The 26563-nt window shown below is 49.8% G+C and overlaps 1 protein-coding gene across 3 annotated transcripts; it reads right to left on the bottom strand.

The window, feature by feature from the left end:
* ST6GALNAC1 (ST6 N-acetylgalactosaminide alpha-2,6-sialyltransferase 1) lies at nt 1–25574 on the bottom strand. Of its 3 annotated transcripts, none has more exons than XM_025468109.3 (11): nt 25419–25574; nt 23282–23456; nt 3639–4311; nt 2759–2927; nt 2440–2611; nt 2079–2217; nt 1725–1828; nt 1449–1538; nt 1258–1357; nt 844–985; nt 1–706 (listed from the first exon to the last, which is right to left on the bottom strand). In XM_025468109.3, the coding sequence occupies exons 2-11, from the start codon at nt 23410–23412 to the stop codon at nt 522–524; spliced, it is 1905 nt and encodes a 634-aa protein (XP_025323894.3). In that variant the 5' UTR covers nt 23413–23456; nt 25419–25574; the 3' UTR covers nt 1–521. The 3 variants fall into 3 exon arrangements, with proteins under 3 accessions (XP_025323894.3, XP_035576621.2, XP_025323893.3); XM_035720728.2 differs by having other exon boundaries at nt 23282–23705; nt 25419–25567; XM_025468108.3 differs by having other exon boundaries at nt 570–985; nt 23282–23705; nt 25419–25566.
* Between the last annotated feature and the right edge of the window lie 989 nt (nt 25575–26563).

Here is a 26563-nt window from a genome sequence, read left to right as displayed (position 1 = left end):
TAAAATGAACCCATGTCAAGGATTTTATTTAACTTATTAATTAATGAAGGAACCAGTAAGATGTAAAAACTGGTTCAAGGGAGAACCCAAGGTACGGACATGTATACAGGCCATCAGGAATGTCAAAATGAATTTGCTTGTTCGTACAAAACGGGTCACTGCCCACAAGGGAATCATTACTTGCATCTTTACTGTACAAGATTTATTTGCATCTCCATGGGCAAGAATTATTTTTATTACCATCAGTTTTCTACAACTCAGAGAGTTGTCAAAGAGCTGGAAGACACGGAAAGGTGGAGATCCTTCTAGAATCAGATAGGCCCTGGAAGGATGGGTCCTCTAGACAATCTGTAGTGAAATTAAGTAATGCTCTCAAGATTTCACAGCTGCTAAGGACAAGATTTGGAATTCAAAACCAAATCTACATGTCTCCAAAGGTTCAGGCTTTCCCCCCTAGTGTCAAGTAGCTTTTGGACAGTGAAGGGTGATATTCAGCTGAGATTTGTGGTATTGGCTGGTCATCACTCCCTTTGGTTCAAATTCTCTGGTCTCAAGACTAGAGTCCTCCTTCCTGTGAAGGGAACCCACAGCAACGTTCCAAGCTTCTCCAAGGCCTCAATCAGACATCTGCCATCTTGAAAGCACCTCCTCCTTGGTGCCAGTGTCCCCTGGTGAGTCTGGGGGGGCCTGGGGCCTGGTCTGAACCCTGGGAAAATGGTGGTAGAGTCTCAAGACTCCCACGGTGGCTCCTGCCATGGAATGGCCGAAGGGACTACTGTGGCCCAGGCTCCAGTCACATCTTTGGTTTGGAAATTATGGGACGCTGGTACAGCCGGATTATACCTTCATCGTGCAGCCGCTTCCAGAGTGTTCTCTCTAACGGGAAGTCATGGTTGGTATAAAAGATCGTTCGTTTCCAGGACTTATCATAGTAGTGATCAGAGAAGCGCTCGTGGCCCTCGGTGATGAAGCCATAGGCGCTCACCTACGTAAAGGGTGGAGGAGAAACAAGAACTGAGGTTACTCCCTCCGAGGCTTCTCATGGGCTGTGTGTGTTGGGAGGTGGGGGGGTTTATTCTGGCTCCACCCCTAGGGGTCTGGGTGCAGGCTCCCTGACGTGCACTTGTATACGTGTGTATGTCCACACTCACACTCCTCTCCTGCTCCCCCCGGCTGTCGTCCTGTCCTGGACAGGTCCAGGGATACCCCACAGCTGTCTCTCCAGGAGCTCGTGCTCCTCCTGCAGCAGAGCCTTACCTGGTCACAGAGATGAAGGGCCGTGAGCAGCAGGAGGGCCCCAGTGGTGGGACGGTATATTCTCCAGTGGATATTGTTCAGGGTCTTTGACCTCAAAAACCTGAGAAATCCCCAGCCCCCAGCCGTCAGGAGGCTGCAGGGATGAGAGGGGCCCGGTCCCTCCCACACGCGTTCTGCTGCCCTGCTCTCACCTGTTCTTCATGTATCGCATAAAGTCTGGGTGTAGCAACAGGTACCTGTCCAACTGCAAGGTATCCCGGAAAGCCTCCTGGGGCCTGCGCCTGTGGGCGGCATTGGGTCGTTCAGGCTCAGGTCTCTCACGCCCTCCACCGTGGGCCAAGTCGGGGCCGTGGGCATGACTGGAGCCCCATCCCCAGGCGATACCTACGGCTGTGCCCACCTGGCCAGCCCTTCGCAGCCGCTCAACACACGGCTGGGCCTGGGGTAAGGGAGGGGGCGGTGGGTACCTGAACCAGGAAAGGCTACTTTTCACCAGGGTCTGATTCAGAAGCAGCGCTTCCAGCCACTCGTAGTCTCGGGTGCCTTCCAGGAAATGCAGGTAGCGGACATCCTGAGGAGCAAGGACAGCAGGTGGCCGGGCAGTGCCGCCTTCGGGACCAGGGGCTCTGGGGTGGAGGGGTGGGGGGGTGGGGGTGCTGCTCTGGCTCTGACCCCAGCCTGCTCACTCGCTCTCCACAGGCCCCTCCGGCCGTCCTCCCAGCTCCGGCCCCTCGCAGGACCAGACTGCAGTCGCGGGCCACCAGGCTCCCTCTCTCAGCCCGATGTCCCTCCTTGAGAATCGCGGGTGGCCGGGCACTCACCTTCCCCAGAGGGACGTGCGGGAAGCCCCGACCGCCCAAGGCGAGCAGTGACTGCGTTATGGAGAAGGCGGTGAAGCCGTAGAAGGACGTCCGGGTGCCCACATCCTGCTCGTAGCCCTTAGTGACAGCTCCGCTCAACCTGCTCGGGAAGACAGAACCGCACAGAACCGTCCAGAACCCATGAGGGAGAGGCGCGGGGGGGGGGGGGGGGGGGGCGGGGAGGCAGCAGGTGTAAAGGGAGCCTCCCTGGAGCGCCCGGGAACTCCACGGTCCAGACACGGGCAGAGCTGGCCCTGAGAGATGTCTCAGGAGAGGAGGTCTCCGCGGGCGGCAGTCCCAGGGGAGCTGGGCGGGGGCTCACCGGAACACGTGATCGTGGCCGTCTATCTCCTGGCCCACGCGCGAGTCGTTCAGGATGCCCCCGTTCCCCACCACGGCGCAGGTGATGCACTGGGAGCTCCCGGCGGGGAGGCTGGCCCGGAGCAGCTGCTGCTGGGGCACCGGAGGGAAGCGGGTCACCACCTTCTGCACCACTGGAACAAGGGGGGCTCCGCTCAGAGCCCGGGCGGGGGGGGGGGGGGTGGCCCTCATGTCCCCCCCACTGCGCCGCGCCGGTGGCCCCCAGGGAAGAGGCGGGCCAGGGACAGAGGCCAGCTGCCCACGCTCCCGGGAGGACTCACGGGACTGATTGAGCTCCATGAAGCCGAAGGGCGGTGCGAAGTGTTCTAGACGGTCCCACTCTCTCTGGCTGAAGCGGCTGGAGTCCAGGAAGAGGGTGAGGTTGGCCAGGAAGAGATTCTGGAGCCAGGGTGACTTGGAGGCCTTGACCTTCACTGAGTCCGGGCAGGTCTGCGTGCGGGAGGGTGGATCAGGCGGGGGGAACACCTCGGGGGCCTCTTCCGTCCTATCCCGAGGGTCTGCTGACCTTCCCTCGCCCTTGTCCTGGCCACCGGAGCCCCGAGGGTCCCAGAGAACAGGGTTCCTGGTGCCCTGGGGATGCCCCTTGGCAGGTGCGTGGGGGAGGAAGCCAGCGGGAGAGCCTGCGCGGGGTTCTGTGTATGACCGTACATGTTCCATGTGTGACCGAACATGTTCTCCCGGCCGTGGGCCCAGGCTGCTTTTCTTAGGGGGGGCAGGGAGGGAAGGTGGGGGCATGGTGCGTGCAGGGAAGATAAGGCATTCCCAGGAATCGGGCTTGTGCATCAGGGCAGGGGGTCCTGGCTGGTGGCCCTGTCCCTCCTTGCCATCTTTCAAGCCGTGCCCCCCGCCCCCTGCCAGAGGATGGATGTTTGGACGTCCAGCCCCAGCGCAGGTGTCTCTCCCCCTGCCCCATGACCTTCCGGGCCTTCTGGGGGCTCCAGGGCAGCGCACGTCACCCTCACACCTTCCCCCGCTGCCCAGGCCAGGATCTGGGACCTGCCTCTTCCTCCTGCTTTGACCACTTAAGGAGAGAAGGTTGGGGTGCAAGCAGGGTAGGGTAGGGCGGAGCCTGGAAGGTGGGGGCAGCGGGGTGGGCTGTCCTCAGGGGCTGCGGAGCGGGGAGGCGGTGGCCAGACTCACCGGCTGCAGGGCCTCCGTGTCAAAGCTGTACTGTTCCTCGAAATCCCACCGGGGCTCAGACTTGAAGTTGGCAGCCCGCAGACTCGGGCTTCTCCGGGTGGTGTGGCCCTGGGAAGAGGTGGAGGGTGGCGTGGCCCGGGCTGTGTCCCTGTGCGGGGCAGCCGCTGTGGTGGCTCCTTTCCTCGTCCTCCCCATCGGCCCTGCTCCTGTCGTGGTCAGCGCCTTGGCCTGGCTTTCTGGCACAGGTGTTCGCCGGGTGGTCCGCGCCTTGCTCTGAGGCCCTGGGGTCACCTTCCTGGTGGCTGTCGGCTCCTCCTTCTGGTCCCGCCTTCCTTTGATTGTCCTAGTGTCCTGACTCATCACTGATGGGAGCCCTGTCCTGTCAGACGCCACCCCCTTGTCCTGAGCCCTCGGGGGCAGCGTGTCCGGCATGGTGTCCTTCCTCTCCTGACCCCTCATGGGGGTGGGCTGAGCTGAGGTGGCCTCGAGGGCCTCTGCTCTGGTGTCCTCCTGGGCAGCGTAGGCTGTGGCCAGGGCCTGGGGGGCCCACACGCTCTTCTCTTGCGCTGATGCCACCGCCGGGGCCATTGTCCTGTCTCCCGCTGTGGGGGCCTGCCCTGTCACCTCATGGAGTGACTCTGGGGACCTCTCCTCATTGCGTATGTGCTGATGCCTAGGGATAGACATAAATTTGGGTTAAGGCTGAGGATCGGATCAACAGGTTGGAATAATTAGTATTTATTCTTGTGCCTTGGGTAGACTTCAGACCAGTTTCCGTAAGACATGAAGGGAAGGAGTGTCACTGTCCATACCCCAAATTAAGCTGCACCCATTGGCAGTGGGTCTGGACACTTCCTTTTGACCCATAGAGAGACCGTGGTAGTATCATGGAGGTGGTACCCTGCTTTCACCCCAACCCTCCTTCCACAACCAGGTGTCAAGAGCAAAGCCACCACGTTCTCCCTGCATAGGGCTGTCTCTGCACTTGCTCCAGCAATGACTCTCTGACTCTGGCCCTGTCATCTAATATCTGTAGGATACTGTTGACCGACCTTCCTTCCTTCCTTCCTTCCTTCCTTCCCTTAATGAAGGGTAGGTAACCTCGTGAGCGAGGAAAGATACATGCATCTCATGCATGTCAAGACTTTAGATGCCTGAGGTGTCCGGGTGGCTCAGTCAGTTAGGCATCTGCCTTTGGTTCGGGTTGTGATCTCAGAGTCCTCGGGATCAAGCCTGAAGTTGGGCTCTCTGCTTGGTGGGGAGTCTGCTTCTCCCTCTCCCTCTGTGCTCTTTCTCTCTCAAATAAATAAATAAATAAATAAATAAATAAATAAATAAAATCTTTAAAAAAATTACGAAAAATAACTACCTGCCTACCTTGGTGGAAAGATCTACCTGAAATATATATTTCAAACCTTACCTAAAAGCAAACTTGCTTGCTAGCATCGTTAGGAAAAATATACATCCTCAGCAAGTATTCAAGAGCCCGTATCTCCTATTAGATGCTAGACATCCCGGATGCGAGATTGGTCTCGCAGCATGGGCAACAGGAACTCTGGTTCACACACACAGTTGTGTGATGACGATACAGACCAGGTCTCGCCCTGGGGAGCGTGTGGGCTCAGTGGGCCTGGGGGAAGGGGCTCTGTCTGGGCAGGGGATGGTCCCAAACCGATAGGCAGAACCCGATTATTATCTGCTTTGTAGGTCAGATTGAGGAGTTTGGACTTTATCATTTGTCCTCTTGTCCAGGAGGAGCTACTGAGGAATTTCAGGTGGGAGATGGGGGGCTGGTGCCAAAGCAAGGGGGTGGGTGAGTGTAGTTGAATTCCATCCTGGCCGTGCTTTGTTTCTAGTGGTCTGAGAAGATCAATGTAGGGTGCCTGGTCTGGCTTCTGGCACTCGGGGTTTTTGGCTCCAAGGATTAGATTTACTTTCCTTTTATTTCTTCCTCTTGTGGGAGCCTGCCAAAAGCTCCTTAATTTATGCAAATTAGCACCAGGTGTTCTGCTGAGGAAAGTGTGGGTCCTCTGCTCTGCAGGTTTCTCTAACTGGACTTTGTGGGAGGTGGGGATGGGTCTCTGTGCTACACAGGTTTTGGGGGGATTCCTGGGCGCCTTGGGAAAAAGAGTCACCCTCTCTGGGGACCTAGCCTTCACCCTCATGGATTTCCAGGTGTGCTTAACTCCTGCTTCTTTACCTGGCGCACTAGGCCTCCCTGGCTCACCTTGATCACTCTTGACCCAAGCAGCTCTGTTTTGTCTGCTTCTACCACTCTTCTTCCAAGCCACATACCACAGACTTACTGAGACCACAGAGAGAGGAGAGAGAACATGAAATGTGCAGCCAGAGAGACCTGAGTGAGAATCTCTGGCACTTCCAGTTACTAGCTGATGTGACTGGGAGAAATCACAACCCACGTGACCCTGGCTTTTCTTACTTCCTTCCCTCCTTTTTTTTTTTTTTTATTTTAAAGATTTTATTTATTTATTCGTGAGACACAGAGAGAGAGAGAGAGAGAGAAAGAGAGAGAGAGAGAGAGAGGCAGAGCCACAGGCAGAGGGAGATGCAGGCTCCATGCAGGGAGCCTGATGTGGGATTTGATCCTGGGACTCCAGGATCACGCCCTGGGCCCAAGGCAGACGTTCAACTGCTGAGTCACCCAGGCGTCCCGACCCTGGGTTTGCTTATCTGTAAAATGGGCTGCTGCCTTTTGCTCCTGAGAGAAGTCGGCTGTGAGCCTGACAACATGTGTTTAGCATCTGGCACAAAATTCGTGCTCAACCAGATGAGTTCCCCACTTCTCACCCCTGCCGTGGAGCTCTGTTCCCAGTCATTCTTGGTCTGTTCTGTGTAAGTTGGGTGGGGGGGTCTCCTGAGTCTTGTCTCCTACTTCTCCGGTTGCGGCTTTGACTTCTACCTGCCTCTCAACTCTGCAGCCACTAATGTGTTCTTTTATGCAGCAAGTATTTACTGAGCACTGGGGCCTGGTGAGGAGTGCAGCCAGACACATTCCTCCCCCCGTGGAGCCCAGGATCCAAAGGGGAACAATCACAGACAAATGTCAGGTTGTCACCCGGAGACGTGCCGGGAAATGGGTGAGGAGAAAGAAGCCATGGGAGGTATCCTGACCCAAGCTCTGGTTCCTGGGACAACGTGAATACTAAAACCCTACGTGTCATCGAATTGGGCGTGTTTGGGGATTACATTCATTTAGCAGTAATGTCGAGTTCCTCCCTGAATCGTAGACTTGGAGAGGGCAAAAATGCATCTAAGCAGCCCTTCCCACGAAGCCTCCCACAATGCTGCATCACGTCGGTGCTTTCGAAAGGCTTTCCGAGCCCGCCAAGAAATGGATTTAAACAAACGAGGAATAGAATCTGAAATATGTCCTTGGGGAAGAACATCTCATCCAACAGATGTTGGCTGGATGTTTATGTGCCATGTAGGTTTATAGGTTCCAGGGATACAGATTTGAATAAGGCACAGACCTTGAGCCTGCAGAGTACACTGTAGTCACTGTTATGAAAAGTGGAAGACAGGGGCGCCTGGGGGGCTTGGCAGCTGAGTGTTTGCCTTCGGTCCAGGGCGTGATCCAGGGGTTCAGGGAGCCTGCTTCTCCCTCTGCCTGTGTCTCTGCCTCTCTCTTTTTGTGTCTCTCATGAATAAATAAATAAAATCTTAAAAAAAAAAAAAAAAAAAGAAGTCCTCAACTCTATAAATGACCCTTAAAAATAAATAAATAAAAGTGTAAGACAGAGGAGACTTTCATTACCAGAAAAATACAGGGCTGGCCCAGGGTAGTACATGTCCTAGGCAGACTACCTCCCTTAATCCTTCCTCTTTCAGGGCCTCCGTCCTGCACTGTGGCCAGCCCTTCTTGGTGGATTCCCTATTTCCTGCTCCCAAGGCCCCAGGGGAGCACACTTATCCAGGTCCTTCAAGAAGGACAGTCTCTGTTATGACCTTGAAAGTGAGAGAGAGGGATCCCTGGGTGGCTCAGCGGTTTAGCGCCTGCCTTCGGCCCAGGGTGTGATCCTGGAGTCCCAGGATGAGTCCCACATCGGGCTCCCTGCATGGAGCCTGCTTCTCCCTCTGCTGTGTCTCTGCCTCTCTCTTGCTCTGTGTCTCATGAATAAATAAATAAAATCTTTAAAAAACAAAGAGAGAGAGGACCTAACTTCTCTAGAGGCTGGTAGGGAAAGGTCAGCAGTGGGGTCCTTCCACCTTGGAACACTCACACTTTTAACAGGCTTCATGTAGCCAATGCCTCTGCCTTTGTTATGCAGCTCAAGGAAGTAATTTGAATGAGAGATATCCCAGACCAGAAAGGAGAGAAAGGCCCTGAGACAAGGCTGTCCCTTTTCCAGGGACAACCTGGAAAAACTAATAGCCATCAAGACTTTATTTATTTATTTATTTATTTTTTTGCCATCAAGACTTTAAACCTTTATTTCTTTTTTTGTTTTCTTTTTCTTTTTCTTTTAAGATTTTATTTATTTATTCATGAGAGATACAGAGAGAGAGGCAGAGACACAGGCAGAAGGAGAAGCAGGCTCCCTTCGGGGACCCCCGATGTGGGGGATCAAGACCTGAGCCAAAGGCAGATGCTCAACCACTAAGCCACCCAGGTGCTCCTGTTTTCCATTTGTAACTAAAGAAAAAAAAAAAAAAAGATGGGGAGATTTATCAAAAGGATAGAAAATGTCTTGAAGAGCCCAAGAGCAAGATGTAGTTGAGCCTCTAGAAGGGTCTGGAACCTGGAGTCTCTCTCTTAGGCTTGGAAAGGACACAGCCTACCTCTGTTCCTCTAGCCTGCTTTCTGCTTTCTGTTCCTCAGCCCACGTGGCGGTGAGGATGGCCACCCTGTAACACCTACTCCAGCAACTGCTGACTCTCTTTGTTGCCAATTTTTAATTTTTATGGGAGAGATTCTAGCCCACTTGTGTCCCTTCTCTGTCCCTGGCCACATGGTAGGTGATATGGGTCCTAGGGTCCACCCTGTGCACGGTAGGAGGACAATCTGAAGAGAAAGAGGGAGTTGTTGGCTCACAAGCTGGGTAGATACCCCTAAAATATCCATTCTGAAAGAGTATCATCCATGTAGAGTGAAAAACCTGAGTTAGTCCAGAACATGTTCTTGCTGGATTTGGGCCGCGTTTATCTAGTAGAAAGGTTTGGTTACTGTGAGACTTACTCTTCTCCCTTTCAATGTCACCGATGTGCTGAGGCTCCATGCTTGAGGCCCAGCAAAGGCCTAAGTGTCAACTCTGATAACAAACGGCTCTTGTCACTCAGCTGTGAACCTTGGAACTCACTTCCACCTGCATTTCCTACCCCCAGACTACAAGAGGCCTCCAGAAGCTTTCCTTCCAAACTGCAGCACCTTTGTGTGGCTGTGGCTGGTTAGAGGGTGCAGCAGGGTGGTCTTCTACACCAGACACAGCAAATGTACAGCCTGGACAGCTGGCCCTCTGCCTCGTGGCCATGCCAGCCCCGAGGAGGGAGTACCAGGAGCTCCTCTCTGCCGTCCTTTCCAGAGGCAGGAGATACAAGGTACCTTGCAGGTTACTGATGACTCCTTTATGTGCTACAAGGAGTTGCAGCAATGACCCAGGTACTGACAAAATTATGTAATTAAGTTGCATTTCAATTCCCTATAATTAAACACAACTATGATTGCTAGGAATGTGGGTGTTTACGTAGGCATTTCCTTATGCTCATGCATGGTATTTACTGAATGCTCAAATTCCTTCCATCCACATGCTGTGTGCCCTGCATTCATCTTGTCCAGACCCTAGGTGATCCTGAAATTGAACACCATGGGCAAGGCCACGGCTGGGGTGAAGACAGAAACCTGTTCTCTATTAAGGGTTCAGAGGGATGGCAAATCATTCACGGATCACATCCAAGCAAAAAACAATTCAGTATTAAATTCTGATCTATTTGGGAAGTAAAAATATAAAATGTTGCACTTCAAAAAATAAATTTATTTTTAGCAGGGATCACATGGCTCTATTCAATAAATGAAATGGATACCAAAGAATAATTATCTGTCATCTTCTCCCCTCTAAATTCTGAACTACACAACACCAAGGGGGACCTGGAAGCAAAGACATGGCAGAGGGGTCAAAGTGTATTTATACTTGAAGCCATGAAATGACTGTTGGTAAGAGAGCAGTATTTTCCCATGAATATAGCACAGCTGAGCCTAAACAGTTTGGGGGTGAGGGTCATTGACCCACACACAGTCAAAAATCTGCCTGTAACTTTTGACTCCCCCAGAACTCAACTACGAATAGCCTGCTGTTGACCGGAATCCTTACCAATAGCAAGTCAATCAACACATATTTTGCATGTTACGTGTATTACACACATATTCTTACAATAAAGTCATCTAGAGAAAGGAAAATGTCACTCAGAGAATCCTAAGGAAGGGAAGATACACGTACAGTACTGTAAAACAAATCCATACATACCCGGTATAATTCATGTTGTTCACGGTCAACTGTATCTACTAGAAAGAACATGGTGGGGTTGAAGGTGGCTTGCACGTGGGAGAGGTCATCCAAACTGAAATTTAGCGATAACACCCAAAATCAAAGGCCACTAGTAAAACTAGTAGGAATAGAAGATTATTTTATCAAGGAAAAAGCTCAAGAAACCTCTGTGATGATCTAGCAATTCCACTTCTAGATATTTATCCAAAGAAAGTGAAAACACTAATCTGAAAAGACATGTACACTCCTGTGCTCACTGCAGCATTATTTACGATAGCCAACACATGGAAGCAGCCCAGTGTCCATCGACAGATGACTGGAGAGAGAGAGAGAGAGAGAGAGAGAGAGAGAGAGAGAGAGAGAGAGATACATATATATGGATATGTATATATGGAATATTGCTCAGCCATAAAAAACAATGAGGTCTTGCCATTTGCAGCAACATAGATGGACACAGAGGGTATAAGCCAGACAAAGACAAATATCATATAATGCCACGTAAATGTGGAATCTCAAAAACAAAACAAATGAACAAACGAAACGCAACAGAAAGAGACTCCTAGATACAGAGAGTAGAGTGGCGGTTGCCAGAGGGGAGGTGGTGGTGGGGATGGATGAAATAGGCAAAAGGGATTAAGAAGCACAGTCTTCCAGTAACAAATAAGACTCAAGGGTGTAAAGTGCAAGCCTAGGGAATACAGTCAACAATATTGTTCGGGTAGGGTTTTTTTAAGATTTTATTTATTCATGAGACACACAGATAGAGAGGCAGAGACACAGGCAGAGGGAGAAGCAGGCTCCCTGTGGGGAGCCCAATGCGGGACTCGATCCCAGGACCCCAGGGTCACACCCTGGGCTGAAGGCAGATGCTCAACCACTGAGCCATCCAGGTGCTCCTATAGTCAATAATATTGTAAAAATAATAAATAAATAAATAAATAAATAAATAAACAAACAAACAAATAAATATTAAAAAATAATAATACTGTAACAGCTTTGTATGGTGACAAATGGTAACTGGCCTTATTGTGAGCATCTCATAATGTATGTACATATTGAATCATTATGTTGTACACCTGAAACTGATATCCAATATTTTTTTTAATCAATTATTCTTCAGTAAAAACCGAAGAAAAACAAAAAGTCTTTTGATTTCCTAAATAATTCTGGGCTCTGCCGTTCAACGGAACAGACAGTGGAGGAGGCTTCAGGCTAGGTGTGCCTGCCCTGTGACAAGTGGCTGGTCACACACATGCCTCTACTTACGTCTTCATGACGTGGACCACCTTCCCCCAGTCCCCACCATTTTTGCTGATCACTTGCCTCTTCAGGGTTCCACATCTGGTTCCCCCACCTCAGTTTCTATTGTACCTCTCCTTGAAAGGGAAACAAACCTTAGGCTCCCCAGCACTGCCTGTCATCACCCCCTGCTGAAGACCCTCCATGACGGGGAGGGTCTCACCTCTAGCACCCCACATGGTGGTTAGACCAGCCTGGAGCTGCTGAAACTCCCTTGGGGTCTGCATAGCTCTTTAGGGGCTCTGGTCTCATCTGAAATGGAAACCAGTCATTCTGTTGTGCTCCCTCCCTAAAATTTGCAGTTTATTTTCCCCAGGAAATCCTGAAACTTTTTGCATAATTTACATTTTAGAGCTTTGCCCTGAAACTTTAGACATGTCCATAAAGTTGCTTCAATCACTAAAAGCTGTCCTTTGCCTTGCTTTGCTTTAATTATCTTTGTAGGCTGGAAAAAAAAATACAGAAATCTGTATTCTGTTGTTGTTCCAAGTGTTCTTTCTTCAAATTAAAGCCAATTCTCTTACTTGTTTAGTTTCTGGCCAATTAAATCCTAATGAAGGACAATATAAAATGGGAACAGAAGAGGAAACACATCTAAGCCACTGCTCCTAATGCTTGAGTAGCTGGATCCTATTTCCAGAGCTGTCCCCCCAACAGAGAGACCCAGAGCATGCTGAGATTCCCCTTCACCTAACTGTGGCCCAGGAGATGGGAAGCTGGTTTATTTTATTTTTTAAGATTTTATTTATTTATTTATTTAATTTATTTGACAAGCAGGGGGAGCGGCAGGCAGGGGGAGAGGGAGAAGCAGGCTCCTACTGAGCGAGGAGCCCGATGCGGGGTTCCATCCCAGGACCCAAGCCAAAGGCAGATGCTTAATTGACTGAGCCACCCAGGCCCCAGGGAAGCTGGATGCTCTCCCTCCCTATAATACACAAGTACAGACACAAAAGCTCTCCTGAGACCTACGGGCACAAGTCTTGAGAGTGAAGGAGAGTAGGGAAGACCTCGGTAACCAGGTGAGAAAATGTTCTAAACTGAACAATGGCAGGTGTATATAGGCCAAGAATCCCAGATGCAAGATAAGACCATGTGGCCTGGTGGCTGGGAAAGAATCAAGGTTGTTTAAAGCAAAGTCAGTTTTTTTTTTTTTAAAGATTTTATTTATTTATTGATGATAGTCACAGAGAGAGAGAGAGAGAGAGAGAGAGGCAGAGACATAGGCAGAGGGAGAAGCAGGTTCCATGCACTGGGAGCCCGACGTGGGATTCGATCCCGGGTCTCCAGGATCGCGCCCTGGGCCAAAGGCAGGCGCCAAACCGCTGCGCCACCCAGGGATCCCCAAAGTCAGTTTTTATGACCTGTAACTGGAACCCGGCTTATCTCTTTTGGAGATAATCAGATCTGCAAGTAAGGTTTATTTCAGGGGTTAGCCCAAGTTCAGGTGACGCTTTTAGGCCAGCACTTTTGAGATAGAGACCTTGGGGGAAAGGTTCTTCCCCCTCCCCATCTCTCTGCCCAAGAGAGAAAGGAGAAGAGCAAAGCAGTCGAGTGGGCAGCTACCCTGTCCTCCGTTGGTGCAGGAAGGCTCCCCGAGAAACTGCCAAACCCCACAACCCTGATGGCATTTAATAACTTCAGGGTCTGGCTTTTACCGCTTCTGCTTCTGATGGCACAGAGCAGTGCTCTTGGAGCGAGGTGGCCCACAGCGTCATAGCTGTCACCCACCCAGGACCTAACCTCTTGGGCTCTGGCTGTCCTCAAGGGTTCAACTTGAGTCTGGCCAAAGCCTAACTTCTTGGCACTTGGCAAATGGGCGGCGGAGCACACGGGGGCGTAAAGTAACTGCCTGAGTTCCAGCTCAGCCCTAACTAGCCAGCTGCGCGACCTTGGGCAAGTCACAGAACACGGAAAGCCCCTGTTCTCATCCATTAAATGGGAATCTCTCTCCCTCTCTCTCTTTTTAAATTTTAGTTATTTATTTGAGAGAGAGATAGAGATTAATAACAGAAAGCATGAACCCAGGAGGAGAGGGAGAAGCAGGCTCCCCACTGAGCAGGGAGCCCACTGAGCGGGGCTCGATGCAGGGACCCCAAGATCATGACCCCAGCTGAAGGCAGGTGCTTAACCGACAGATCCACCCAGGCCGCCCCATTCAGTGTGAATCTTTTTCTTTCTTCCTTCCCTTTCTTTCTTTCTTTCTTTCTTTCTTTCTTTCTTTCTTTCTTTCTTTCTTTCTTTCTTTCTTTCTTTCTTTCTTCTTTCTTTCTTTCTTTCTTTCTTCTTTCTTTCTTTCTTTCTTTCTTTCTTTCTTTCTTTCTTTCTTCTTTCTTTCTTTCTTTCTTTCTTTCTTTCTTTCTTTCTTTCTTTCACACATAAAGAGAGGCAGAGACACAGGCAGAGGGAGAAGCAGGCTCCCCACAAGGAGCCCGATATGGGACTGGATCTCAGGACCCTGGGATCACACCCTGAGCCAAAGGCAGATGCTCAACCGCTGAGCCACCCAGGCGTCCCTCAATGGGAATCTTAATATCAGTCTCATAATACTGTTGTGAGGACTTCACAAGCTAGAGTATAAAAGGTATTTGGAAAAATGCCGTTTTTGTAAGATTTACTTATTTAAGACTTTATTTATTTATTTGAGATAGAGATAGAGAGAGAGAGAGATGCATGAGCAGGGGGGAGGGAGAAGTAGACTCCCTGCTGAGTGGGGAGCCTGACATGGGGCTTGATCCCAGGATCATGGGATCATGGCCTGAGCTGAAGACAGATGTTTAACCAACTGAGCCACCCAGGCACCCTGAAAAATGCCATGTTGTACAAATGTATTCTAGTCGAACTGGGTCAAGTGCTAATGTGTACGACACAGAGTGACCGTCAGAGTCCCCATCCGCTCCCCTTTGGGTTCACGTGTTCAGAGATGAAAGCCTAAAAGGGCAACAGGTGTCAAGGCCACGGGTAAGTGGCCTATTTCATTTGTAGCACTAAACCACTTAATCAAGAAGTCAAGAAGAGGCAGGTAGGCATGCAACTCTGAAATAGGGAGGTAATTACCAAAAGAAAGAGCAGAAAGAGTTGACGCAGTTGCCTTGGGAATCAAGATTCTGGAGTAGGGACAAGTCACGGGGCTCTCTCTATGTTGATGTAAACTTTGCAATACTATTTGCCTGAAACACTTGCATATCAGCTTAATAAAAAACTAATAATAATGGGAAAAACATGAAAACTAAATGAGACATCTTGTCGAAAATTCTATGAAAGTTTGAAAATCTGGGATGTCCGGGTGGCTCAGTGGTTGAGCGTCTGCCTTCAGCTCAGGTCGTGATCCCGGAGTCCCAGGATCGAGTCCCGCATCAGGTTCCCTGCATGGAGCCTGCTTCTCCCTCTGCCTGTGTCTCTGCCTCTGTCTCTCTGCCTCTGTCTCTCTCTCTCTCTGTGTCTCATGAATAAATAAATAAAATCTTAAAAAAAAAAGAAAAGAAAATTTGAAAATCTAATGCAACATTTAGTCCACAGATATTACTGAGTGGTGATTAGATGCCAGGCATTGAGAACTCTCTGTTAAGGATAAGAGAGCTATTGTCACTCATCTTAAGAAGCTCCAGAGCGAACAGGGGAACAGACATGAACATAAATAGATGCTATAAAGTGTTAGGTCCGATGCTATTAGTCATACGTGTGGGAGAGAGTGTGTGGATACACCCTAGGGACACGGTTCTGCTGGAGGGGGGGCACTTCACTATGGAGGTGGTGCCTAAATGGGTCTTTTGTTCCCGAATCTTTCTTCACAAACAAATTTTTCTGAAGTATTCGTCCTTTTATAAAAGCAGAAAATGGATTTAAGCAGAAAAAGATATCAGTCCGTGGATTATATCCTCCCAAAGAATCTGCCGGTGGCGCCTTCAGGGCACGCACATCCAGACCCCCTTCCTACGCCTGTTACACTTACAAATGTGTGTGCTGTTTCGGAATGTTATTTGTTTCCCTCCTTGTACTTTCTCCCTTTCCCATTGGCGTCCACTTCTCACCCTCCGCAGCTGTGAAGAGCCCCATGTTCATTGCCTCCGTGGACACATGTGGCCAATAAGAGCTGGAAGTAAAGGATGTCCTGCAAGACCTCTGCTTTTCCCCCCCATGCCTGAGCCCTAAGGGGGGGGGGGGAGGAGATTTGGTGAAATAGATGTCTCGGGGAAGGACTTCTCTGTTTCCTCCCACCATCGCCCCCTCCCTAGAAAGATTCCTGTGGATGAGGGGGAGGGAAAGGAGGAGGGAGAGAAGAGAGGGGTCTGTGGATCCTGAGGTTGGAGGGCTCCTGCACCCTACTGCCTTGTAGTGTTCCTAGAGTCTAATATGACCCCGAAGGGAAATGACAGCATGCTGATCCCAGGAAGACAGCGGCTGAAAGTTCTCACACCTAAGCAGGTGCACATGAAAGAGCCAAGAGGCAGAGACGACGAAGGATGTCTCGATGGCACCACGATGGCTAAGAATCAGCTGCCCCCACCCAGGCCCTGACACCGCATCACGTATCGGGGAGCCCTTGACACCATCCTAGGAAGGGTGCAGAGGAGCAAGAATGGCTGAGATTAAGTTTCTTTTTTTTTTTTTTTAAGATTTTTATTTATTTACTCATGAGAGACACAGAGAGAGAGAGAGAGGCAGAGACACAGGCAGAGGGAGAAGCAGGCTCCATGCAGGGAGCCTGACGTGGGACTCGATCTGGGGTCTCCAGGATCACACCCCGGTCTTCAGGAGGCACTAAACCGCTGCGCCACCAGGGCTGCCCCGAGATTAAGTTTCCCTGCAGCTCGGTGAATGGTGGGGGGATCCAGGATCAGAAATCAAGGGGTGATAGAAAATAAAGTTATATTCTTAGACTAAAATCAAGTAAGATAAAAAAAGAAAATCCATAGCCTTGATTTTACAGCTGACTCTTATTGGTCAGCTCTGAAGCCGACCCAAGGCATAGAATCTTCCAAGGCAAATTCATTCCAGACCACGAAAGCCAAGCCAGTGGAGGCACGGTCTTAGATTGTATTTCCATATCCGGGAGCACCTCAGAGACCGGCACCAAATGAAGAAGATATGAGAAGTAGTCCAATAACCTTGGTTTGAAATCATACAATCCATCCTATTTGTTGCCAAATCCAGGCGATCCAACTTATTTTCAGTCCTTTCTTTCTAACGTCCTGTCACCAGAGCTTCCCCGCCCAGGGCTCCTGGCTCTACCCCAAACCATTGCAACAGCCTCTAACCCAGCCCCCGCTGAGACCACCTTCCCCCCACCGCCTACCCTATAATCTGTAGCAGAGGAGCCTGCTCAATGCACGAATGTCATCATGTTCCTCCCTTACGCTGAGGTTTTTCCACAGCCCTAGAATAAAGTTTAAACTGTTGGTACGTTACCGAGGGTCTTGCATTTATTCTTTCATCAACAAGCATTTAAAAAACGCTGTTATGCCTGCCTGATGTCCAGGACCTGTTCAAATTACTGAGGAAAGAGAGACAAATAAGACAGGCCTTTCCCATGCGAAATTCATAGTCTGGCAGGAAATAAACTGTGTTCGTGACAACGTGTTATGATAGGTGTGATAGAGGAAGGTGGGGGTGTGGGTGCCGGGGAGGGAGGGGTGCTGTGATGCCAGTGCAGGTCATGGCTGGGAGGGTGGACTCTGGAGCTAGCTTGGCCTGGGTTTGAACTTAAATGACAAGGCTGACCTTGGATAAGTTGCCTAACCTCTCTTATCTGGAAAAGAGGCTGTTGTTAATAATAGTATCTACTCCCAAAGCCTTGATATGTGGTCAAGGTTTTTGTGATATGATGCTCAAGGGTTTTGGAGACCAGTGCCTGGCATGTGGAGCCCCCCTATCAGCTTGTGTTACACTAGTAATCAGCCTCTCATGCCTGTACACGTCCCGCCGGTTCCCAAGCTTGCACCGCTCCCGCTGCTTCTTTAGTGTGCAACGATCCTGATCCTGCATGCTGAAATGTCACACGGCCTTCTGGCTCTCTGCAGATGCCACCATCCCCACAGCCTTCTCCTCATCCCCCCACCCCCACCCCAGGGTGGAAATGACTCTTGTAACTTTGCTCCCATAGGGCCTGTCACATTTGACTTAACTGTGGTTGTCACACACCCTCTCTGGTTTTGTGTACATCTCTCTGCTCCATTAGACTTGAGAGTCAACAGGAAGTCGAGAATCATGGATTTCGGAGCCTAAATCCTCTGTGTTCAAATCTTGGTTTGTTACTTCCTGGCTGGGTGGATTTAGGCTTAGCATTTTTTTAAAAGATTTTTTAAAAAAGATTTTATATATTTATTCATGAGAGTCACAGAGAGAGAGAGAGAGAGAGAGAGAGAGAGAGGCAGAGACACAGGCCAGAGGGAGAAGCAGGTGCCCCACAAGGAGCCTGATATGGGACTCGATCTTGGACCGTAGGATCACGCCCTGAGCCAAAGGCAGACGCTCAACCGCTGAGCCACCCAGGCGTCCCTAAGATTTTTTTTTTTTTAAGATTTTATTTATTTATTCATGAGAGACACAGAGAGAGAGAGAGGCAGAGACACAGGCAGAGGGAGAAGCAGGCTCCATACAGGAAGCCCGATGTGGGACTCGATCCCGGGTCTTGAGGATCACACCCTGGGCTGAAGGCGGTGAGCCACCCGGGCTGCCCAGATGGTATTTTTTTTTAAAGTACTGTCCACACCCTACGTGGGGCTCGAACCCCGGGATCAAGAGTCGCACGCTCCACCTGCTGAGCCAGCCAGGCACCCCTAAGCTTAACATTCAGAACCTCATATCCCTCATTTTTGTAAAAGAATAAAAATACTGAAGTTGGGCAACAGCTATGAAGATCAGAAGTAGCGCACAGAAAGCTCCTGAGCGTAGGTTAGCGTTTTGGGAAATCTCCAGCTCTGAAACGATAATCCTGTGTCATAAAACATGCAAACACCTCGGTACCAATGACCTTCAGAAACCACCGATACTACGTGGAGTTGGCGTTTTACAAACCCCTTTGATCTCTGACCTGTCACCCTTTGCCCACCCCCGCCGCGCCCCCCACAGTCTCTCACTGCACCCTGCTCTCTCCTCCGCATCTCTCTCCTTCATCAAAATGTCTCCTGATTTTCCACTTCTCCCTTCCCTCCCGCCCCAGGTCCTCTTCATCTTACATTTCAAAGGCTAAAGCCACCTGTGAGGGCACCGGGTTGGCCACAGTCCCTCCCTCTGCAGCAGGATAATCCACTTGTCAGGTGCATCCCTTGGTTGCCACCATAGGTCAGGCCAAAAGTGGTAACTCATCCCTCCATCCAATCTGTCCTGTTCCCTTTGGACAGACTGAACCATTGCACAATCCCACTTTTGAGAAGTCACCTCCCTGCTTCAAAACCTCTTGCATCCACCCTCGGCCCCACCCTCCTGAAATGCCCTTCCTCTGCTCCCTGGAGCGAGCCCCTCGTCTCTACAAGGCGTGTTTGTCCACGGCTCAGCCAAGGGGACACTTAGGCGGGGTGGCCTCCTTGCTTGTACTATTCTTTCCACACCTTTATCGGAGTCCTACCTGCCTCGAGACCCATCTTCCCATTGAAGCTTTCAAAGGACCCACGTCCTTCCCTCCAGGGACCTCTGCTCTTAGGGTGCTTACTCTCTGTTACTCGGTTTGCAGCTTAGTTACCGAGACAGTTTACTGAGAAGTCTCAGCGTGTGACCTTTTCTCTCACCTCTAATGCCTTGGGCAGTTCTATAACTTTATAGTATAATCACCTTTCATGATTGAAACTCAGTCTAAAAAAAGAATTATAGGAAAGATTAACAAAACAAAACAACCCTCAACCCCCAAATTCAGTCTCACCCATTTTTTAGAGCTCTAGTTGTCCTGTTGGTTCAGAGCTCTTCCCCCCTACACCCCCAGCTGGGTCAGAGCCAAGCCCCAAGGCTTGGGAGATAGGGCAAGAAGGGGGTGGTGGTGGTGTGGAGGAGGCCGGAGGCAGGGGCGGCAAGAATCTGGGTCAGCCACAGAGAAGACTTTCCCTTCCCTTTGAAGACCTAGCTCTCGGATATTTTTTTAAAGATTTTATTTATTTATTCACGAGAGATACAGAGAGAGAGGCAGAGACACAAGCAGAAGGAGAGGCAGGCTCCCTGCTGGGATCCCAATGTGGGACTCGATCCCAGGGCCCTGGAATCAGGCCCTGAGCCAAAGGCAGGTGCTCAACCACTGAGCCCCCCAAGTGTCCCACTCTTGGGTATTATTACTTAAGTGACCACCTGTCTGGGAGGAGTAGGGGGACGCAGCGTCCCTGCTCCCCCTGAAGGCCAGTGTGTTTGTCTCCTGACAGGTACTCTCAGGAGGGTCAATAAATGTGGTTTCCCTGGGGCAGCAATTTTCTTGGCACTGGGGATCCCCGCATGAGTGCGCCAACAGTATTCAGTGTCCCAAACACTTCTCTGGAGTGGATGTCCCATTACTTGGCCCCAGTAGGTAAGTGGGTGGCTCTGGTCCCTCCATGGCACCACAGGAATGCCGAGCTACCCTCCACAGCCTCCTTGACTTTGAAGGCCCTGGGGTCAGGGCAGGTGGGCTCTGGTTTTTTCCCGGATACATAACGCCATGGACAATTCCAACCACCTTCCGCCTTCAGAAATCTCTAGATCACAAACAGGCACCAGTCTACTTACCTCTCTCCTTAACCCCGGGACATATGACATCAGCTGGGGAAGGAGACGAGGCACCCAGGTCACCGTGAGTGACTCTCCCGCAGCCCTCTCCCACCCCGCCCGTGTCTCTCCAGGGATGCTGTCATACTCTGACCTTCCCACCCTCCCTGGTCTCCTATTTAAGCTAGATTGAGTTGGGTTTTGTCACTTGTGATCAAAAGAGTTCCAGCGTACCCAAACCCAGATTTATGCCGGACACAAAAATAAACTGCAGATGGGAGAACTATGTAAGCTTGAAGAACAAAAGCACAAAAATAATAGTAGACAATATAGAAAGTGATTTATAGAATTTTTAAAAAGATTTTGTTGGGCAGCCCCGGTGGCGCAGCAGTTTGGCGCCTCCTGCAGCCTGGGGTGTGATCCTGGAGACCCGGGATCGAGTCCCACGTGGGGCTTCGCATGGAGCCTGCTTCTCCCTCTGCCTGTGTCTCTGCCTTTCTTTCTCTCTCTCTCTGAATAAATAAATAAATCTTTAAAAAAAACTATAAAAAAAAGATTTTGTTAATTTATTTGACAGAGGGAGAGCACAAGCAGGGGGAGCGGCAGAGGGAGAGGGAGGAGCAGGTTCCCACTGAGCAGGGAGCCCAACTAGGAGCTCTCCATCCCAGGACCCCAGGATCATAACATGAGCCAAAGGCAAACGCTTCACCGACTGAGCCACCCAGGTGCCCCGAAATTTATATAATTTTGAGGTGGGACAGGCTTTCCCCCAAGTTGCACAAAGTCCAGTGGCCATAAAGGAAAAGAAGACTTCATCTACATAAAAATTACTTGTGTGACACAAGACAGCATAAACAAGGCAATAAAAACAAATATCAGCCCAAAGAGAACATTTGAAGTATTGTCACATGTGCGATAGAAAAGCGTTAATAGGGCAGCCTGGGTGGCTCAGCGGTTTAGCACCACCTTCAGCCCAGGGCATGATCCTGGAGTCCTGAGATCGAGTCCTGCATCGAGCTCTCTGCATGGAGCCTGCTTCTCCCTCTGCCTGTGTCTCTGCCTCTCTCTGTGTCTCTCATGAATAAATAAATAAAATCTTAAAAAAAAAAAAAGAAAAATGTTAATATCCCTCAGGTACAAAAAACTCCTGCAATTAAGAAAAAAATAAACAGTAGCTCCTGGGTGACTCAGTCGGTGAAGGGTCTGACTTCGGCTCAGGTCATGATCCCAAGGTCTTGGGATGGAGCCCCGGTCAGGCTCTCTGCTCAGTGGAGAGCCTGCTTCTCCCTCTCCCTCTGCCCCTCCTCCTGTTCTCTCTCTCTCTCTCTCTCTCTCAAATAAATACATAAAATCTTAAAAAAAGGAGAGAAAAAGATAAATAATTTAATTTTTTAGGGGAGCAAGTGATATACACAGGTCATTCATTCCCAGAAAAATATGAATGATCGGAGCACCTGGCTGGTTCAGTTAGAAAAAATACAGTCAATATGGTCAATAAGCCTAAGAGGATCCTTGAATTCACAGAGGCCTGAGAAATGCAGATTCAAAAGAGAGACACATTTGAACCTCTCAGATGCTTAAACTTTAAAAACATTAATGATTTCTGGTGTGGCCCCGGGGTGGGGGTGAGGGAGTGAACACGCACACGGGTTGCGGTAGCCTTCTCAGAGGATGATCTGGTGGCATCTGTTGACATTTGATGTGAGTGTACCCATTGCCTTGGCAATTCCACTTCTAGAAACCTACCTACAGACATACCTATGTAAATGTACAAAGGTGTGTGAAGAACCAGTGGCAACCCAACGGTCAACCCACAGAGACTGGATGAGTAAACTCATATCCGTACCCAGCGCCACGAGTAAGATGGGAGTAGGTTTGTACACGTCAACATGGAAGGGTGTCCAAGGTACACTGTTGATTTAAAAAGCCAGCCTGTGGAACAAGGTGTAGAGTGTGATACCTGCCTATCCACCTATGTGTCCACCTATTGACCTACCCTTCCATTTATCCATCTGTGGTAAGGGCTTGTGTAGCCTAAGGTAAAAAGCACAGGCTAGGGAAGCAAAATACTAGGACCAGAATCTGGCCCCAGGACACCTGGGTGGCTCAGCGGTTGGGCTTCTACCTTCGGCTCAGGGCGTGACCCCGGGGTCCTGGGATCGAGTCCCACATCGGGCTCCCTGCATGGAGCCTGCTTCTCCCTGTGCCTGAGTCTCTGCCTCTTTGTATGTCTCATGAATTAAAAAAAAAAAAAAAAATCCTGTCCCCGTGACTTCCTAGCAGGGTGACTTTGGCCAATTCACTTCAGCTCTCGGTGTCTCTCTGTATACTCACAAGCATCAGGATTAGTTAACACATAAGGCATTTAGAAGAGAAGTGTTGGCTACAATTAGGTGATAATTCTCTGTACACCAAAGAATCAAGCGTGGTCACCCCTCGAGAGTGGGTGGACATGGGGGTGTGATGAAGAAGACCCTCACTTCTTGCTTGTGTTTTTCTACACTTTCTGAGAGCATGTATTACCTTCCAATTTTAAGAGCAGTGGAATATAAAATCATTCAAAAACAAACAAACAAACAAAAAAAACAAAACAAAAACTGAGTCTGGAAAGGAAGGGACTCTCCACTCCTAGAGATGTGTTGATTTTATAAGAAAACTGGTCTATGAGGTCCTTTTGAGGGATGAGCTTGGGGGAATTAAGCTGAGTGAGAGGCCTCCCATTTTCTGACAAACTCCTCAGGGAGAGTGTGATTCTGAAATGAATGGAATCCACGGGGTAAATCTTTTGCTTTTGGACACATCCAATGGCACACGTGCGAACTATCCCTAAAGTTGTTACCATTACTTACAGTCCCCCAGGGGTGGGATGGGACTGGGGGGGTCCATCTTCTTTCTGTGCCTTCCAGGGACCCAGACCCACAGTTTGCAAACTCCTGCCTGCATTTCCCCTTGACAAGCCGCCAGGCATTTGGACACCTTGGTTTTCCCACCCCTGCCACCTGCTGTCCCTTAGGTGTCCCCTTGGATCATCCTTGCCGGTGGTTGTTGACAATGTGCCTGACTCCTGGCACCCCAGGTGGACACACAGCGGTGTCTTGGAGTTCCCCAGGCTTCCCTGGGCTAGAGTCTTTTTAAAGTTCTTCTAATAAATTATGAGGTATTTGGAAAGGGTCAGAACCTTACCTGAAAGGTTTGGTATTGGGCTCCTTAACAAAGGAGGGCAGGATGAAGACAAAGAAGGTCAACACAGCCGAAAGCAGGAACCATTGTGTAGTTTGGTCCAGATGACTGAGTCTACACAGGCGGATCTTCATGGTGGTGGGTCAGGCGCTGCAGGAGAGTTCTGCATATCCTGGAGCTTGGATATGGGCCACAGGTAGTTTAAGTGCTGAGATACCTTGGCCGGGGAGTGCTCACCACTTGTCTTAACAAGGAGCCACTCTGGTAAACACTGAGTCTATCAGGATCTGCCAGGGAAAGGAGGAGCTCCCTTCCCTGCTTTCTGAAGGCTTATAGGCTGGCGTGGCTTGAAGGAAGGAAATTCCTTTTGTTCAAACAAGTTTTCTTTCCTTTTCTTTGTCTTTGAAGCCAACTTCTGCATATAGAACTTTATGAGAAACATGCACACGTTATATGGAACCTCACTTTTATCAGGTTCCAAACCCTTGGGGACCCCGGGCAAGTGAACAGGCTGGAAGAGCCTCGTGCTGATCTCCATGCGCAACCTGACCTTTATAAGAAAATTACGAGGAATCTGTTTAGCTTTGAGATCCTCTAGCAATGTTTCCTCTTTTTTTTTTTTTTTAAGATTATATTTATTTATTTGACAGACAGAGACAGAGAGAGCACAAGAAGGGGCAGGGACAGAGGGAAGAGAAGCAGACTCTCCTCGCTGGGCAGGGAGCCTGACATGGGGCTCGATCCGAGGACACTGGGATGGTGACCTGAGCCAAAGGCAGACACTGAACTAACTGAGCCACCTGGGTGCCCCTTTAGCAATCTTTCCTAAAAGAACACCATGCAACCATAAACTAGAGCTCCGAGAACATCCCATTTCCAAAGCGTTCAGAGTGGTGGTGCTCAGTCCTGGGTGCGCATTAGAATCATGTAGGAAGCTTTCCTGTATCCTGGTGCCCAGACTGCATTGAAGCCAATGAAGACAGGATCTCTGGGAGTGGCTATTTTTCCAGCAGGAGAATCCTTTGAGTTCCCCAGGTGATTTCCAACATTCGGCCAAGCAGAGAACCACTGATTTACAGTCATTTGGCTCAACCTTCCCTGCTTCTCTTCTGGAGTCAGGACCATGACAGTACTGCGCAGCTACTCTGAGCCAGCTCTGTGAGCAGTCCACCTGCACCCAGGCCCTCGCAGCTACTCGAGGCGCTGGATGCTGTTATCAACCCTATTTTATGGCTGGGGAAATTGCCTTTTTCAGCAAGCAGCTTGCCCTAGATCACAGAGTGAACCATCAACTTGGAGACCCCAAGCAGCCCACCTACAGGTTGCCTTCCTACCTGCTGCCCAGCAGCACCTCTGAGAAATCATTAACTCTGCTTTGATAGGAAGTACACAAGGCATCATTCTTAGGGGAAATGTATAACTCCGAGGAATAGTAGCAGTTGTAGAAAACTTCGAAAATTCAGAGAAGCAGCTCTTCATAAAGTACGGTGGGTTATTAATATTTAAAGTGTTGCTTCCAGGATATTGAACTACATACACAGGTGTTTTCCAGCAGGTGAAATGGTGGGAGATGCGGCTTGGAGGAATAAGCTCTGAAGCTCAGGGGACCTGGGTTTGTTGCTCGCCCATGGCAGGGTATATTCAGAGGAATGCACAGCCTCCCATTCTGTACCCAACGTTCCTTGGCCTTCACCCAGGGCACGCACCAATAAATGCTTAAGCCACCATCCCCAGGCAGGATGAAAAAGGTAAGACATACTTCTGAGTGGCTGAGAGTACTATAGACGCCTCACGGCCTTCCTTTGCCCCGTACCATACACTGAACTGGTGGCACTATTTCAGGGGATGGGCTGGGAGCAAGGAGAAAAGTCCCTCTCAGTACCGATTTAATTCCTCTCTCTTTATCTCTCTCTCTCTGAACACACCTAACCTATAAGCTCTCATACAATGACTCTATAAATATTTTCTGAGTAGACCCAGGTCATAACCCTCTGCCTTAACTGACCCATAACCAACCTGAGTTCCCCTGTGCGCCTGCCATGAACAATTACCCTACACCCCGGTGCCTGTTTGCAATGCTAGGCAAATGACGCACATGGGGTGGCGGTAGGCGGTGGGGAGGGGAGGTGCATTTTCTTACCCTCAGCACGGGTTCACCTGCAAGGAGTGTCTCTTTCATCTCGCCCCCCGCTTTGGGGAAAGGTTCTCAGTGTTCTGACTACCACAGTGCATGGAGATCTAGGTGGGCTCCTGGGTGTGAGCTGGGCTGCAGAACACAGTCTGTGCCACTCACCACCTCCAGGGTGGGTTGAACTTGGAGTATGGAAAGCCCACAGAGGGGGTGGGGGGTGGATAATCCAGAGTTCTAGCTTCCTGGTTTATAGCTTCCAGCCAATGCTGCTGCAGCACTGGCCTGTGTACTGTGCGAGATCCAGAGAAACACCTGTTCTACTGGAAACAGACTTTCCAAATGCGTTTCCAACCATCACCATTGTTTCATGTTCAGTAAGCTCGACTTTCCTCTCCTTTTTGTTTTTACTTTTATTTTATTTATTTATTCATGAGAGACACAGAGAGAGGTAGAGACATTAGCAGAAGGAGAGGCACACTCCATAAGGGGAGCCCGATGCGGGACTCCATCCTGGACCCTGGGATCACGACCTGAGCTGAAGGCTCAACCATTGAGCCACCCAGGTGTCCCTTTCCTCTTCTTTTTAAAGCTTTTGATTTTGTCTTTATACTTTAGCCAGCAGGCTGCATGAGACCTTCTTTTTTTTTTTTTTTTTTTTTTTTTAATTTTTTTTATTTATGATAGTCACAGAGAGAGGGGGGGGGGGAGAGAGAGAGAGAGAGGCAGAGACACAGGCAGAGGGAGAAGCAGGCTCCATGCACCGGGAGCCCGACGTGGGATTCGATCCTGGGTCTCCAGGATCACGCCCTGGGCCAAAGGCAGGCGCTAAACCGCTGCGCCACCCAGGGATCCCTGCATGAGACCTTCTATGCAGATAAAGTTGTTAAAAGATACTTTTTGGTCAAAGGTAAGGTTGCGACTGTCATATGGATATGAAACTTGAATATGTGTTAAAGGTTTTATTCTACTCATGAGAGAACTGGGCAGATGTAATCATTGATTCAAAAGAGAAAGTGAAGAGGCACAGATTAATATAGAGTAAAATCGGCTAACAATGAATTGCACGCAGGGGCAAAACTGGTTTTTCCAGTGAGGACAGACAGGACAGGCTCTGCTGGCTATCAACTCAGTTACAATTTACAGAATTGTAAAAT

Source organism: Canis lupus, chromosome 9 (assembly GCF_003254725.2).
Source record: "Canis lupus dingo isolate Sandy chromosome 9, ASM325472v2, whole genome shotgun sequence".
Taxonomy (NCBI): Eukaryota; Metazoa; Chordata; class Mammalia; order Carnivora; family Canidae; genus Canis; species Canis lupus.
The sequence above is the reverse complement of the archived record's forward strand: the minus strand, read 5'-3'. Positions and strand labels throughout refer to the sequence as shown.